Source organism: Meleagris gallopavo, chromosome 1 (assembly GCF_905368555.1).
Source record: "Meleagris gallopavo chromosome 1, MGAL_WU_HG_1.1, whole genome shotgun sequence".
Lineage (NCBI taxonomy): Eukaryota > Metazoa > Chordata > Aves > Galliformes > Phasianidae > Meleagris > Meleagris gallopavo.
In genome coordinates, this window is record NC_139404.1 from 14,799,473 (window position 1) to 14,816,560 (window position 17,088).

The 17,088-nt window shown below is 47.1% G+C and overlaps 1 protein-coding gene across 2 annotated transcripts in view; it reads left to right on the forward strand.

Moving 5' to 3' along the window:
* The first annotated feature begins 1,730 nt into the window (after window positions 1-1,730).
* SLC2A13 (solute carrier family 2 member 13) overlaps window positions 1,731-17,088 on the forward strand; it is a 139,805-nt gene continuing 124,447 nt past the window's right edge. The window contains exon 1 of one of the 2 annotated variants that reach the window (XM_085217476.1): window positions 1,731-2,526. In XM_085217476.1, the coding sequence (XP_085073602.1) occupies window positions 1,977-2,526 (550 nt within the window). In that variant the 5' untranslated portion in view covers window positions 1,731-1,976. The remainder of the gene's footprint in view (window positions 2,527-17,088) is intronic. The other variant, XM_085217471.1, reaches the window with a different exon arrangement.

Genomic DNA, 17,088 nt, shown 5'->3' on the forward strand with positions numbered 1-17,088 from the left:
TTTGTGAGGCAGTTGTTATCATGAAATCCAGGTACTATGGAGGGATGATCACAATAATGAAGATCTATACAAAAGCCAAACAAATCCTCTCTCCTTCTCATGCAGTCAGTCTTTGGTGTAGTATATACTGCATCTGGACTTCTCTATGTTGTGCTTCTTCAGGGAATGCTTTTAAGAGATAATCCTGACAGCGTGATCTAAGAAGAAATATGTCTATTTTTGATTGCGTTGGGCCTGCCATGGAAAAAAAGCTTTTTGTTAGCTCTCCTGAGTCTGTATTAACTAAAGCACACAGAATGTCTCCAGCTTCTCAGGTGGCTGTTAAAAAGACAGGTTGTTTTTGTGACAGCCAGCTGCTGTGACAATATTCTGCGTAAGTATTCCTCACTGGCTGGGGATTTACTGTGACTGTCTTCTGTTTAATGCGCTGTGTCCCACATTTTTTACTGGGGCCTCCACACGAAAGCAGTGAGCGCTGTGCTTACTGGGTGAGTCTGGAGGCTTCTGGAACATTGCAGATCTCTCTGCTGATGGCCTTTTGGAGATGCGAGCCAGCCTGCTCCTGGACTGGGCTTGGCGGCACAGCTTTTTGCAGCACAGCGTTTGCCTGGATCCTGCTGGAGTGCTGAGCTGGGTCTTACGGATGAAAGCAATCAGGAGTGCCTTGCACCAATGACACCATATTATCCAAATCTCAATTAAAAACAACTAGGTGCTAACATATTCAATTTTTACCTGGTCGAGGCTTCTCAGACATGGAAGCTGAGCTATATTTAACCATCCAGTGCCACAGCTGTCACTGCAATCACTACGTAGCTTTATTACAACCCACTCTAGTCGGCACTACCTGAGCACAGCACATCAATGCTTAGCAGGATGCTCTGACACAGAGGCAAAAGGCTCCGTGCATCCTTCGGACTCGGCGCTCCCCTCTTAATGTTTTAATTCGCGAGGCTAGTACTACGTGCAGGGTGTGGGCTGAGAGCAGCTGCTACCCACGGGATTGCCATCATTTTCCATCTACCGGTTGTGCTCATGGGGAGCTCACCGGCAGACGGCAGTGAGGTGGGCAGGAAGGCTGCGCTAACGCCGCTGAGAGCGCTGACGCCCCGCGGGCGGTCTCACCCTGTCAGGACCTTTCCCGCCCGGCGCAGCCCGCGGCGCCTGGCAGAAACCCGCTCGTACTTTGGGCGCCCGCCGCCAGGAGGCGCGGCTCTCCCACCGAACCGCTGGGAGGGCGCGTTATAGCGCTATGTCGTCTGAGCGGAATCTTCCCCTTCACGCTCTTCATGAGAATCCCAAGTCAAAACGCTTGGAAACGGAAGGATCGGGTCGCTGTGCTCCGCCGCCACTGAGCGCAAAGGTGAGCACGAGCCCCGGGCTTGTTTCCCCTGCCACGCTAACACATCTGTTCCCCAGGGCGTAACTGTTCTGCTTTTCCATTAGCTTCTGCCGCTCGGAGCTTTAGAAAACGACGAAGATCAACTTTAGGTTTTGCCTTTATTCGAGCGATAAGAGTTATTCATTTAACCGCGATCTTTAGGCGGGGACGCCCGTTACTCCGGACTCTGTCAGCGAGCGGGGCCGGACGAGGAGCGCCCCGCACCGCGCCAGCAGCCACTCCCAGCCCGGGGCCGGACGGCACCCCATCGCGCTGCTGCCACACGGCTCAGCCCCTGCGCAGGCGCGGCTCTCGGCGCAGGCGCGGAGTGCGAAGGGGCGGCCCCTGGCGCCCGCCGGGCCGCGCTGGCGGCTGTCCCCGCCCGCCCCCGCCTCCGGCTCCGCCCGGGCGCTGGGAGCGGCGGCAACTTCCCCTCAAGTCCGGCCGGCGGTGGCGGCGGGCGCTATGCGGCCCGGCTGAGCGCGGCCCGAGAGGGGCGGGCAGGGCGAGCGCCGGCAGCCGCCGCGTCCGGAGCCGCCCCGCAGCCCGGCAGCCGCCCTTCCCCGAGCGGGGCGGGCCCCGCCGCGACCGTCCCATGTCCCGCAAGGCCGGCGACAATGTGGAGTACACGCTGCGGAGCCTGAGCAACCTGATGGGCGAGAAGCGGCGGCGGCAGGCGGAGGGGGCCGCCGGCTCGGGCGGGGCGGCGGCGGGCGAGCGCAGCCTGATCGCCGCCGAGTCGTGCTCCAGCCTGAACAGCGCGGCGTCGGGCGCGGAGCTGGAGCGGGCGGCGCGGCGGCAGTTCCAGCGGGATGAGACGCCCGGCTTCGTCTACGTGGTGTCCGTGTTCTCCGCCCTCGGGGGCTTCCTCTTCGGCTACGACACCGGCGTGGTGTCGGGGGCCCTGCTCCTCCTCAAGCGGGAGCTGAACCTGGACGCGCTCTGGCAGGAGCTGCTGGTCTCCAGCACGGTGGGCGCCGCCGCGCTGTCCGCCCTGGCCGGCGGCGTCCTCAACGGGCTGTGCGGCCGCCGGCCCTGCATCCTGCTGGCCAGCGGCCTCTTCACGGCCGGGGCCGGCGTGCTGGCGGCCGCCCGCGACAAGGAGACGCTGCTGGGGGGCCGCGTGGTGGTGGGACTGGGCATCGGTGAGTGCCGGCCGGGCCCCTCCGTCCCTGCGTCCTCCGGGTCCCCCCGCGCCGGGAGCCGGGTCCGAGCCGCTCTGTCCGCGCCGCGTTTATGTAACGGGGCGACGGAACCCGAAACGTGGCTCTTTGTGCCCCGAAACGTTTTTCTTTCCCTGTTTGGGAAGGGAGGGTGTTCGGGGTTGTCCTCTTTCCTTCTGCTCGCTGTGGGGCGGAGAGCCGCCCGGTGCTGCAGGGCTGCTGCCCCTCTGCCGTCCTGCGCACGCACCTCTGAGGGGTCTCTGCCCACAGCTCACCTCTAAGACTTCACATGGTGCGGTTGGGGTGCCAGAAGTGAGCAGGTGATGCCCGCCTTTCTGAACTGCTCTTCTGATTGCCCACACGGCTCTGGTTCCGTTGGGCGCTAAAGGGGTGCCGTGGGGACAGAACCAGGCTGTAATCGTGAGGCGGAGATGTTTGCTCTGGAAGGCTTCGGGTTTTATTTATGGCATCCGGCAGAACAGGACGTGCTCTGAGGCTGCCTACCTGTCTGTGTCGCATAGCTGGTGAGCAGATATGCCTGGTAAAACTTTCTCTTACTTGTCCCAGAGAAGGTGAAGTGATGAGGAATGTTGCTTCCTACCTTAAGGCTCTTTTCCATGCCAAATAAATCCTAAATGTCCCCAGGATTTGGGCTGTGCTCAGCTGATGCCTTGTCGGTAGTTTGTAGTTTGAGTTGCATTCATCATCCACAGTAGGCACTGTGAGGTTATTTGGAATGTAGTCTTAGAAAAAGAGAGAAGTAACTCTTGCTGTGATCTCACAACACTTGCTATCTCAAAACATGAGGACAAGTGAAGAATTAGAGTTGTTTTCTTTGCAAAACTGCATTCTGTGTCTTAACCATTGAATATATTTTTCAATTTTTATGCCTGCTTGGTGAGATGCAATTCAGTCTTATTAAGGAAAAAAGTTAGTGAGTCATAGTGAAGGCTGTTGGAAATAAAATCGGCTCCATCCCTGGAAGGACCCGTACTGGCTTCCCTATGCAGCTGGCACATCTCCTGCAGCTGGCAGTCTTCCTACCGTGAGTTGGGTGCTGAGCTTTTATTTATTTCTTTAAATATGCCTTTTTAAATCAAACTTCAGACTGCAAAACGTTGATAAGCTTTGTTATTTTCAGGAGACAAAACAATTTTGAAATAAAAGGGCAGAACAGGTATTTTGATGGCATTATGTAGCACAAATGTTAATGGTACCTTTTAAAAATGTGAAATGTGACCCCCTTCTGCATTTGTGAAGCTTCTCGTGTGGTTTGTTGGATGTAATTGGCTGCAGTAATGTTGTCTTGGGGTGGGGGAGATAGAGAGGAAAGGGGAGGGCTGGTGTGACTTTGTGTATGTGTGTACGAGATGCACAGGCTTCTTAGTGTTATCTTATGGTGTTAACACTGGCATCATTTGAGAGATGTGAGGCTTGGTGGTAATGTATAGAGTACCAAAATGGAAAGTGGGAGCTGAGGGGCTGCTCTTTTGTGGAGCCACAGGTCTCAGTATGGTTTGGGGAGAGACTTTTGTCTTCTTTCCATATCACGGAGAGAGGAGATCATTCTGCTGTGGCCTGGAAAGTTGAAGGAAGGATTGCGAAGCACACTGAGAATTTTGGAATCTGAAAACATTAATATTGAGAATAAAATATATAATAAAAGTAGCTGTTTTCTCCTTTTTATCAGAGATTGCTTTTCTTTATGCGTGAAAGAGGTTCTGGTCAGAAGCCAAGCATTGCCTTAGATTGCCATCACAGAAGCACTGCGAGAGTCCAATCCTAATGAGGTTTATTTTACAAAAGAGAAAAATGAGGTTGAAAACTGTTTGTGTCCAGCAGTCTGTCGTTAAGTGCCACATTGAGCCCTCCACCAGAGGGAGCCGGGATGATGTCACGAAGGAATTAGAAATCGAAAGAACTTTTAAGTTTTTTCTCTCTTAGAGCCCTTTGGCTGCCACCAGTGAATGTGACCTTCCTAGTCCTGGGTTAAAGACACTGCTCAGTGCAGCATCACCCCAGTTACGGTGCTAGCTGCTGAAATGCACAGATAGAGTGGTGTAGACTTGGGAAATACTTTCCTATGTGCAAACCAGTAACAGCTTTTCAGTTGTGTACGACTTTGCACCTTATTGAAGTCTTTCTTGCAGTGATCTGTTGATTGCACAGCATGAATTATGCTCCACAGATATGTATTTGCTTGTATTTAGGAAATGAGCGACTGCGCTACAGACAGTGCTGTAAAAACAGATGGTGGTTGCCTGTGTGGCTTCAGTCAGTGTGGATCTGTGCTAATTGTGACCATGGGAGAAAATGGGTGTTCTTCTTGTGACTGTGATTTAGAAAGGACTGCGGTTAAACTTTCAGGATGAAAACCACAGGATGTATGCTGAAATGAGAAGACAGGCAAGTAAGAGATGTTCCTCCATTTAGCAACATTTTCCACAGAGCTGCTTGGAGATAGAACTCTCCTTTTCTGTCCAGTGATTACAGATGGAGATGTTTCTGGAATGTAGACTTTCTCTCAAGGACAAACCGAAGTCCTCATGTGTTGCCAGTGTTGAGTAGATTTTTATGATTGGGAAGTCAGGTGTTCCCCTCCTGCACCTCTCATTGTAAATGCAGAATGCGTGGGATGCAAGAAATGCTAACCCTGGTTAGCATGATGAGCAAGCTAATATGCTGAGGTCTTTTCAGGTCTGAATTTTTAAATGTAAAGTTGAAGGGATACAGTGGGTGGATGTCCACCCTAGGCTGAAGCTCTTCAGAAAACTTCAGGTAAAAAAGATTAAGGACAAAGCTGTGGCCATTGTTCCCTCCTGTATTCCCTTTCCTGAGCAGCTCTGATGCCTATGGCTCTTTAGGAATTTGGCTGAGCTTGCCATTGAGAATGTAACATTTGGATGGATGTTCCTCAAAAAAATGTGGATGACATTCAGATGCTTATAGAACTGGATCATGTGTGTTCAGCAGCTCTTTGTATGAGCCTAGCTAGGAAGAAATGCATTGATATGGAGCATACTTCTGTGTCTGGTAATGTTAAGTTAATGTGACACGCGTGGTTGATGGTGTGGTGTGTGTGCTGCTCACATCAGTGCTTCAAAAAAACCTGAGGTGCTGTCTGTGGAAGAAGAGCTGCTAAAGCCACCCAGAGTTTGGTTGCTATCGTGTGCATCATTAGTTGCATGATTAGATTTCCCTGCCTTGCTCAGCATGCAAAATAGATGGTATGCAAGTAGTGATCAGCTCTTCATTGAGTAAGAGGGTTTGTTTTTTCTTTTTATCAGTGGTTGTTCCTTAATGCTCACCACCCAGGCCCTTAGGAGAAGGGGAGCACAAGGTCTGCTCCCAGCTCTGCGGTGCAGTGTGGCCGACCCGGGCAGGTGCCGTGTCTTCCATCTGACCTCTGTCACTGCTGGTGCATGGCAGCGTGAGCCTCCTGCTCAACGCTTGCTTTCCATTCAGAATGCTTAGCTGTCTTTTCCACGTGCTGTATTTGAATGTGGCATATGCAGTGTTCCTGGCAGCATCTTGTTATTGCATATGTAGGTCACTTTCTGAGTAGAGGTAATAAGGCTGAATGCAGAAGTAGGCAGGAGTGAAAATGGCTGGCATATGGTGCAGGGCTCCCCTGTTGGGACTGGTTCCTGCAGCAAATAAAAATAACCAAATATAACCTAAGTGCTTGCATCATGTAGTATCAGCTCTGTGTTATCTTCAGAATGGTCAGAAAAGGTCCACTGGACTACCACATATGCTGTGAAAGTATTGCAAAATAACCACGGTGATCAAGATGAGGCTGTGCTTTTTTTTCCCTCTATTATTATTATTTTTAACTTTTTAAAGTGTGCTACAGAACTTTTTTTTTCAGATGGTGTGTATTTTGTCTTGGAAAATTACAGATTGATCTCCTCTTCTTCCCTTCTCCCGGGCTGTGGGAAGCCTGCAGCCTCCAGTCTGTTTTCATGAGTGAGCGCCAACCAGAGTTTTAAAGGTGCTTATACCTTAGAATATTTTGGAGGGGAAAGTCACCCTCACCCCCCAGATATGTTGTGTCGCTTTGGCAGATGCCTGTAATCTTCAATCCATGATTCGCAGTCTGTTCTTAATGCAGATTTCAGTGGTTTGTAAGTCTAAGCTTGCTTTGGGGATGGAAGAAAATGGGCAGACAAACATCCACGTGGCTGAATGGGCTCCATGTGGCCACTGACCAGAGCTGCTCTGCAGAGCATCTATAGCTGCCAGAACTACTGTGTGCTCTGGAGTTGGCTCTGTGCCTCATAAATGCTTGATCTGTTGGCTCTTGAGCAGGAGCATCTGCTTCATTCCTGGAAAGAAACTTCAGTTGCTGACTGTTTCTGTGATCTTGCAGGATACGGGGGTATGTTAAGGTGAAAAACTGTTTTCTGAAGTCCTCTCATTTTGAGGGCATTGGAGACTTTGTTGTTTCCTATGTGCAGTTCACTGTCGTGTCAGTGAGCACTGCTCCATTATTGCTTTATCTGATGCTGTGCTGTTGATGGTGCAGTACCCAAAGATCAGCGTATTGCTGCCTTTGGCACGCATGTGGGGAGCTGTTCAGAATAACGTGTTATGCATTCTGAGTTAGAGCTAACAGAATTTTTGGGCTTCTGATTCTTCTGGAAGTTGTTTAAAGTCATGAGGGTGTGTCTGCATGGCTTTTTTTTTTGTGTGTGTGTTGATTTCTGTTTTTCCTTTTCTGGGAGGGCTTTGTGTCATTGTGTTTGTCTAACCTAAAAGTCCTGTACTTCATAAACCTTGAAACTGAAACATGGGAATCCTTTGAAGTATCTTTCCCTGCTGTGGTTTTATCAAGGCAGATTTCCTGATGTATTTTAAGTATTTATCATTTATGTTGAAACAGTACGATACGTACAGTTACTGTATTACATAAATTGGAACTTTTATGATTCTCTTACTCAAAAAAGGCAGCTTGGAGGAAGTTACAGCATTAAATGTTTCCCTCCCTGCTGTGAGTATCTGTGTGGATCCTACAGATGGGCTTCTTTTCAAAATGCCCACTTTGCTACAGGAACAAGAGATCAGTGGCACCCACTACCGAGCGTGGTGATGTTAAGACAGAAAGTCGTTCAGCTACAGCTCTTGGCTTTCAGTAACTTGCTGGCTGAAGTTGATAACAGCCCCATCAGGAGAGCTATGACAGGGGACATCTGGGGACAGTCCCGGCAGCAGACTTGAAATGCTGGCTGTTGTCTTCAGTGAGATGTCAGAACATGCAATTCATTTTTATTCTGAGCATACTACTGTGTGCTTTATCAGTTGCTTCCTGAGGAGCAGTGAAAAAAGAAATACTGAAAGTAAATGCTGAAACTCCCTTTCCTTTTCATTCCATTTCTGACCTTCCTGTGTTGTGCTGGAGGCTTTAGAAATGTGTTTTTTTTCAGGGATTTAGTCTTGAGTGTGCGTCTGTTTTGGCTTTCCTTGGTGGTTTCTCATTTTGAACATTTGCACAGCCAGTACCTGAAGCTGAGTTTCCTAGTTCAGAGTCTTGGTGCCTTCTTTCTTTGCCAGTCCCATCCACTTGCGTGGGTGAGATGCACACCCTCTTCTCCAAGCCCCCACCTTGGCTGTGTGTGGGCCACGACCTGGCACAATCTTGGAGCCATGGCATTAGTAAATGTATTCTCTATTTTTTTGGGGGGTCTTTTATTTAGCAACTTTCATTTAAACAGCAAGGATGTTAAAAACCTGTGTCTCTGTTCTGGAGCACAGCTTGCTTTTCACTCCTGGTGTCCTCCCTTCAGGCATTGGCTCCTCAGCATCTCCTCAGAAGTGCTGCCTGTGTCCTGGAGGTTGCTCTCAGCTGTTTGTTGGGGGCCATTTTTTTTTTTCTTCTATTCATGTTTGGGGGCTCAGACACTGAAGCAGTTGTGTATTAAAAACAAAAGTCTGTTTATTGATATTGCTTACTTTTTCTTGAGGGATCACTAAGAGATGCTCTGTCCACCCACCGAGGGAGGTTCTGCAGCTGTGCTCAGGAGCTGTCACCCAGCTCTCCTGGCTGAACTCCTCGCTCACTGCTCCAGTTTCTCAGTGCAATTTGTCTGCCAGCTCGGGGGAGAATCTTTCTGCAGTGTTTTTTCCCTCCAGGGCTGATCTGAGAGGCTATCTAGCCCTTGTTAGAACTGATGTTTTCCAGAAGCACCAGACCCCTCAGCCTTGGAGCTTGCTGTCACTATCAAGCATTTCACACAGCAAGCGTGTTCTGCCTGCTCTGAGCAGCCCTGTGGTTCCTGATGTTTGTAGCATGAAGAAGGACTGACAGGGTCCCTGTGAGGCTGAGCAGCCCCAAAGGGGAGATGTGGCTTTCCTGGGAGGCACCTAAAGGCCTCACACCTGGAACTTTCCATTCTCCTTTTGGTGCTGTGTGTTTGAGAAGCCTGGAATTTTTCACAGGTCTTGTGACAACCAGAAGCACTGAAGGGCTCTGTAGTGTAAGCAGCTAGCTGGGCATGTACAGATGTGTAGGTTACCATCTGATGGTCCATCCTCCGATGATAGAAATGCCAGAAATGATGGCAGACCTGCTGTGTAAACAGAAACATGTATCCAAAAGTAGATTAACCTGTCGATGGCCCATATTTTTGTAGTCTAGACAAAAATAATGTTAGAAACCTATACCATTAGTTGCATCCCTAAGGCAAGAGTTTCCTGGCCCTTTTCCAGAAGTGGGAATTTCCACAGACTTAACTTATTCCATCCTGGACAGAAACAAGAAGTTCAAAAAAATCTCCTCTTGTTTTGTTGGGAGCCTTGTGTGCGTGGTTTTCCCCACTGTTTCTCCTGTGAGCTTTCAGGAAGGCGAAACCAGTAATTGTGGTTGTAACAAACCTGCAGACTTAATCACTTTGGGAAAAGGATGGTTGTCTTCCAGCAGCTGAAAGGCCGTATTAGGGATGTCTTTGTGCATAGCCACATCTTCTGATGTTGGACTGGGACAGAGTTAATTTTCTTACTAGTAGCTGGTATGGTGTGCATGGAGCCAGGGACATTTCAGCTTCTCATGCTGCCTTGCCAGTGAGGAGCTGGGAGTGTACAAGGAGCTGGGAGCAGGCAGCAACAGTACAGCTGACCCAAACTGGCCAAAGGAATAGGCTGTACCAAGGCTCACTGTCCCCTCCCCCCACCCCCCCTGCCCAGTGGGATGAAGGAGAGAATCTTGTCTTGTACGGCTGGTGAATCCCCATGTGCTGAGGGAGCTGGCGGAGGTCATTGCCGAACCGCTCTCCATCATTTTTGAGAGGTCTTGGATAACAGGGGAGGTCCCTGAAGACTGGAGGATAGCCAATGTCACTCCGGTCTTCAAAAAGGGCAAGAAGGAAGATCCAGGTAATTATAGGCCTGTCAGCCTCACCTCCATCCCTGGAAAGGTGATGGAACAGCTTGTGCTGGATACCATCTCCAGACAACTGGGAGAAAAGGAGGTTATCAGGAGTAGTCAGCATGGGTTCACCAAGGGGAGGTCATGCTCGACCAACCTGGTGGCCTTCTATGATGCTGTCACATGCTGGGTGGATGGGAGAAGAGCAGTAGATGTAATCTACCTTGGTTTTTAGAAAGGCATTTGATACTGTCTCCCATGACATCCTTATAACAAAGCTGAGGAAGTGTGGGATAGACGAGTGGACAGTGAGGTGGGTTGAGAACTGGCTGACTGGCAGAGCGCAGAGGGTCGTCGTTGGTGGTGCAGAGTCTGGCTGGAGACCTGTAACCAGTGGTGTCCCCCAGGGGTCTGTGCTGGGTCCGGTCTTGTTCAACATCTTCATCAGTGACCTTGATGAGGGGATAGTGGCCACCCTCAGCAAGTTTGCTGATGATACGAAGTTGGGAGGATTGGCTGACACGCCTGAAGGCTGTGCTGCCATTCAGCGAGGCCTGGACAGGCTGGAGAGCTGGGCAGTAAGAAGCCGGATGAGGTTCAACAAAAGCAAGTGTAGGGTCTTACACCTAGGGAGGAATAATTGCATGCACCAATACAGGCTGGGGGATGAGCTGCTGGAGAGGAGCTCTGCAGAGAGGGACCTGGGCGTCCTGGTGGACGACAGGTCGGCCATGAGCCAGCAGTGTGCCCTCGTGGCCAAAAAGGCCAATGGCATTCTGGGGTGCATTAAGAAGAGCGTGTCCAGCAGGTCGAGGGAGGTGATCCTCCCCCTCTACTCTGCCCTGGTAAGGCCTCCTCTGGAGTACTGTGTCCAGTTCTGGGCTCCCCAGTTCAAAAAAGACAGGGATCTCTTGGAAAGAGTCCAGCGGAGGGCCACAAAGATGGTGAAGGGCCTGAAGCATCTCCCCTGTGAAGAAAGGCTGAGTGAACTGGGTCTGTTTAGCCTTGAGAAAAGAAGACTGAGAGGGGACCTGATCCAGGTTTATAAATATCTGAGGTGTGGCGGCCATAGCGGTGAGGCCAGTCTCTTTTCAGTGGTACGTGGAGACAGGACGAGGGGAAACGGCCATCAGCTGCAGCATAGGAAGTTTCGCACGAATGTGCGTAAGAACTTCTTCACGGTGAGGGTGACGGAGCACTGGAACAGGCTGCCCAGGGAGGTTGTGGAGTCTCCTTCTCTGGAGATATTCAAGTCTCGCCTGGACGCCTACCTGTGCGACCTGGTGTAGGGAACCTGCTTTGGCAGGGGGGTTGGTCTTGATGATCTCTAGAGGTCCCTTCCAACCCCTACAATTCTGTGATTCTGTGAAGAGAGCAACAGGTCCTTATCTGGTCCAGGATCCTGAAGATGGATGTCTCTAGTCAGAGCTAGTGTGCTTTTGGAGTCTACCTACATGCCAAAGGAATTATAGTGGGAAAGAAACACTGTATCCTGTGTTTTTAATTCTTTTTTTTTGTGTGTTACTGAGTTTCAGGTCAATGTGCATTCCTAAATCCTAATCCAATTAGAAATAACTTTGCTTAATTGTTCTTTTCTTAATTTTCTGTTTATAGCTGCCTTTTTAGGAAGTTTTGCTTAATCTGTGAGGCTAAAGTTGACAGAACTCACCTTGAACTACTTGTTCTTTTTATTTGATCAGTTAATGGTTGTTGATTGGATCCATGATGGATCCTAGGCAGAGAATAACGTGCAGGCAAGGTGGTGTGGCAGCAGGTGAACTAGGCCACTGTGAGCATGAAGGAAGTGCTGGCTGAGACCAGAGCTATGTGTGCTTCAGCAAATATTTCTATGTAAGTTGCTTCTTCTGTTTGTTTACAGGTCCTTGATTACTGGACTGTTGAGGTCAGTAGTAGTTATGTCAGCGCAGGAATGGGGATTCTGCCTGAGGGGAAAAGGTAAGGCTAGTTTTATTCACTTCTGAGTTCACCAGCTAAGACTTGTGCCTCGTGGACCCTGCTGCTGCATTAATCATAGGTGCTGCTGACCTCATCAGCCCAGTTCACAGTGGATCAGCTTGGGATGGATGGAAAACCAGACATGTCTGAACAGCAACTTCAAGATCTCAAACAAGGGTGAAAAAGACAAAATTTTGTATGTAGGCATTCAAGATGTTTTAGTCCAGAAATTCAGTTATTCTGGGAATATTTTGAGCCATATTCTGGGGTTTGGTTCTGTGCTGTGTATTGTTTGTAGGTAGGAGGAAAAATCAGGCACAGAAAGTAGTTTCTTTCTATTGTAATGATTGACTAGAATGTTCCTGGGAATAATTATTGGTGTGTGTAGCAGAAACCAGTGCACAGGAGCTCTTGCATTATTATTACACTAGTAGTGCAAACTTTAGTTCCTCTCTTCCAGTAAGTGGGAATATACTTTACTAGATTATTTGAAAGCTTGTTTGGAAAGGTGCCATTTACCTTAAAGTCTGACTCTAGGGGAAGGTTGCCTACACCCGCATGCTTTGTGGTGACCTCTGTGCATCCTAATGTCCTGCAGGTTCAGGGCTTCTCTCCTTTCCTGCTCTAAGCCTGCAGCTTTATTTGGGAAGGCAAACAAAATGTTAGAGTATTCAACAGCTTGTGTACTTCTGCAAAAAACTTAGTTGTAAGGTGTAATTTTTAGGTCAAGCTCTGTTGTTGTTTTGCTTGTGTCTGCTGGTGGTGACTTCTGAAGTAAGGAAAGATTTGGCTTGTGCTTTGGCTTTGATTCTGCCTGTTCCTGCCTGTTTCTGAATCTTCATTCCCTGGAGTCAAAACCTGTCTGAAATATCTCTCCAGGGCCTCTCCCTGACTCAAAGTTAATTGCTTTGCCTGTCACCCAAGTACTATCTGGGTGATTAATCATTATCCACTTAGATGTGGAGTGCTTCCTTGCACAGAGGGAAATGGTGTTCTGAGCTTACATACGCAGCGGTGCAGAAAAGATTTTTCCTGGTAGCTCGAGACCAGCAGAGCTTTCTCTTCTGTAACATAAATTGATCTTTTGAAGATCTGAGCCACCTATTTAGAACATTTATGTTTAGTCTATTCAGAAATCAATTCTAAGTAATTCACCCTATAATGGTAAAACTTCTTAAGAACTTAATTGTACAAATGCTACTTTTCTTCCCCTTCTCAGGTTATGCGAAGTGAAGCTGTTCACGCTTGGTGTGATGAGGTCTTCTTGTGAACCACTTTACACTCAAACTATTCCATTCTTTGATTTATGTCTGCTTAGCAGCAATGGTTTCTTTGTTGCCTAATTTTGCCTGTGAGGGACCTTCTTTTGAGCTGAGACATAGGGAAGCTATGCCCACTACACTGGCCCCAAGAACTAGAAGCGTGGGTGCTGGAGTAGCAATAACTGTACTCCAGTAACCCATCTGCTACCGCTGGGGTTCCTGGCCAGTGGTGATGAGAAGGAAGCTGTGATCCAGATGTCCTGGGCAGGTGTGCTTCGAAGCAGGAATGCAAATGTCTGAAGAAGTCAGTGTATGGAGGCATTGAGTAATGCAATGCAATTACATGAATAGATGTTTTAATTAGAAGTTCTGTGCTGGGGATGAAAGCGTAGTGGAAGGAGGCGATCCGATTGTACAGATTTTTAGGATGACCGTTCTGGGAGTGAATTCCATTACTGTGCTCCAGAGGACAGAGATGATGTGAAAAGCTGATTTGGGGCATGGAACAGTTCTCTCTGCTGCTTCAAATTTTTCTCAAGTGTTAATATATGTTTCTTGGCTCAATTCTTTCCTCTTTTTATCAAGTAGGGATGTCTGTTTCTTCTTCTGCTTGGATCATGTGAGCTTGTATGGTCTAACACTTTCAGAGAGTAACCAGTTCTCATTTGTGCTATGCCAGTAAGAGAACTTCAGGAGGCCTGATTCAGTGTTCCTTCACCAGCTTTCAGCCAGTGTGATTTCTCTGACATTACGGCAACACTGATTTATTTGCCTCATCATCTTGATAAACTACTAATTAGTACAGTACTTCAGAGATGTGCATCTGCTTATCAGGTAGTCAAAGACTCATGGGAAAGTAGGTATGTATGGTAGATATGGATGTTATACTGGGGTGCAGCTGAAAATACAACTTCAGGAAGATCTGTTAGAGAAGTTTATAAGACTTCTAAGCTGATATTTGAAAATTAGGCACATAATGCTAATTTGGAAATGTTTGCATTGGTCTTCTATGACATTTTGCTTGCAGAAATTGTTTTTTTCTGAACCTAAATGATTCAGTTAGTTGTAGTGAAACAGAAACGTGCCTGTGTGCATACTTCTCAGTCTTGTGTAAATATGTTCCCAATGTAGCTGAGTCATTCAGAAGCAATGTATGTCTCTCCTTGGTTTAGATTTCTTTTTGTCATATGTTACCAGCACTAAAGTACATGTGTCCCTAAAGCAGTAATGGACTCAGAAGTGTTTGATCCGTCACATCTGCTTTTCACCATTGCTCTGGTTTGGACGTTTGTCATGCATCATCAGTCACAAGAATACATACATCCCTGAAGGAACAGTAAACTGAGATGTGTTTGTTCTGCTGCATTTCATTTTTACAACTGCTCTGTGTTCTGTACTCTGGAAACTTGTCCTGTTAGGGACTGCAGCCATTAGTTTTCTAAGTCACAGAAAATGTTGCCAGTGCAAACACAACTTGAGTTGCCTGCCTTGGGAGTTGGAGCTTGCACAGTGAGTCTGTGCTGTAGTAGCAATAAATCCTGAAAAAACAGTATTTCATACTGATACAAAGGAAAGAGACAAATGCCCTTGAATTCGTTTTTCCACTGTGAAATAGTGTGAAGCTGTTGCGTTGTGTCATAGTTTTGTAGTCTCAAGGTTGAATTACAGTGAGCCTTGTGTTAAAATAACTTAAATACATGCAGACAGTTACTTCACTTTGCCATTCATAAGGCATGCTGACATAAATTGTAGCAATAAGAAAATGCCTGTTACACTACTGGGAGGCCTGACGTGCTCATTGTGAAACCCCCAATGCCAGGTGTGCTGGGTTTTGCTAAGGGAATGAGAGACTGGTCTGTAACTTCTCAATTCATTGCTTCCTAATGACTTGACTTTCAGGTGACTGTGGCACTTCATGCTTCCTTTCGTCATTCTGTAAGGTGTGCCCATTGTTTCTTTGTGTCTTAGAAATGTGTTCTTGGACTCGTGAGTTTTATCTTTTTAAAAATAAACTAATAAAATAAAATAATCTAATTACATCAGTCGTAATCTGTTCAACATGACTGTTTCTATGAATGCATGCCATAGCCTGACTTTTTTTTTTTTTTTTTTTTTTTTCTCCTTCAGTCCCTCATGTTTTCTCTACAGTCTGTGCTCTTTCTCTGCTCCATCCCATGTGCTTGGCAGGCAGTGTCCTGGTGGCAGCACTCAGAGCCCGGTGCTCACTGCTGTCTGGTGCTGGAGCACTGCTGAAACGCCAAAAATGATTTGTTGCCATTACAATGAATGGTTGTTACACAATTCCCAGATGGGTTTGTAACGTTAAGTAATTCTACCTGACTGAAAACATCAGCAATGTGTTGATAGATGGTCCTAACACTTAAGCAGAGAGGGAGCTCTGAATCCTCACTGCTGTCTTTGCAATGAAACTCTGTGTGGTGTTAAATGCCTCCCATCTTATTTTTTCCCCCATAATCCAGACATACAAATTAGCACGTACTTGTCATCATCCAGAAAAGTAAGGTGGCTAAAATCAACCCAGCTCTATAAATAGGTTTGTAAGATGAATCTCAGCAGAATAATGTAGACTTAACTTTCAGAACTGACACCTGTACCACTAACTGCTGTTATTCTTCAAGTACTCCTGTGAGTCTTTGCTATTCCTTAAAAGCAGTTGGCACAAGATTAATTAAAGGACTTTGCTGCTGAATGCTTTAGGTAATTTAAATTTAAATTAGCTAAGTTTGAGCTTTATGCTCTGGCAAACTGAAATGGTACTTGAAGGGTCTGTATGGTTTAGCAATTAAAAAGTCCTTTAAAAAAAGAGAGCAATGTAATCTCAGAACAGGAGAATGCAGATGTGAGCTTGACAGTGTTGGGACTGTGGGTCTTATGGCACCTGAAGGTGAAGAGCAACAGGCATTTGCAGTGCTTGTGCATTGGAAGCACAGACCCTGGAAAGCTTTCGTGTTATTGCAGTAGGTCGCAAGCATTAGAGACAAGGATTCTGCTTTGCCTGCTCCAGACCTTTTTTTACATTTAAGCCTGTTGTCAGCAGCTTGGCACTGGGTTATAAAACTTTTAATAGAGAAAATATTCTGGTATTCTTATTTGATTTGTGCCTTATTGTGTGCAAATATAAGTTATGAAGTGGGAAGGTAGGAGTGGGTAATAAGGAACTCAAAAATGCGATCACCTGTGAGCTGTTTGGTGCAGCACTGCTGGTTCTTTGTGCTTTGTTAAAAGCTCTCATGTCTGGTTTCTATCCTACTCATAGTTACCTATAGTGCTCTGCTTAATGAGTTCTTCTCCAGTGGATAATTAATTCTGCCTCCTGATGCTGCCCTTTTGGAGTACCATTAGCAGTCCAGACTGTTTTGATTTGGGAAAAGCAGACATTTTAAAAATGTAAAGAAAAGTGGTTTTTTTCCACTTCTGAGTGAAAATTCAATTCTACATAGCTAGGTTTTGTAATAATTAATATTTCAACTCAATCTTGTTTTGTGAAAAGTGCAGTTAAAAGATCAGATGGAATGTGAACGGATTATGGAGGAAAAATAAAGTAGGAGGCACTTATTACCACACAGAGTTTCATTGGAAAGACGGTGGTGAGGATTCAGAGCTCCCTCTCTGAGTGTTAGGACCATCAATTATCCTCAGTACAAATAAGGACCATCAATTATCCTCAGTACAAATATTTCTTTACGTGTGTTCTCTATGAAGGCCAAGTATTGCTGCAAGTCAGAGCGTGTGAGGCTTGTATTTCAGAGAGATGTGGTCTGAATTGTTTTGCTTGGTGTTGGTTTGGGGCAGTAGTCTTTTCACTTAAAGAGGCTCCCCATAGTAGCTGTGCCTCAGAATACAGAAAGATGAGGCACTCCCAGGCTGAAAGATGGCACACTTAAACAGCAGCACACTTTGTTGTCTGTTTACTCATCTTGTACAATTCACAGGATAAGCAGG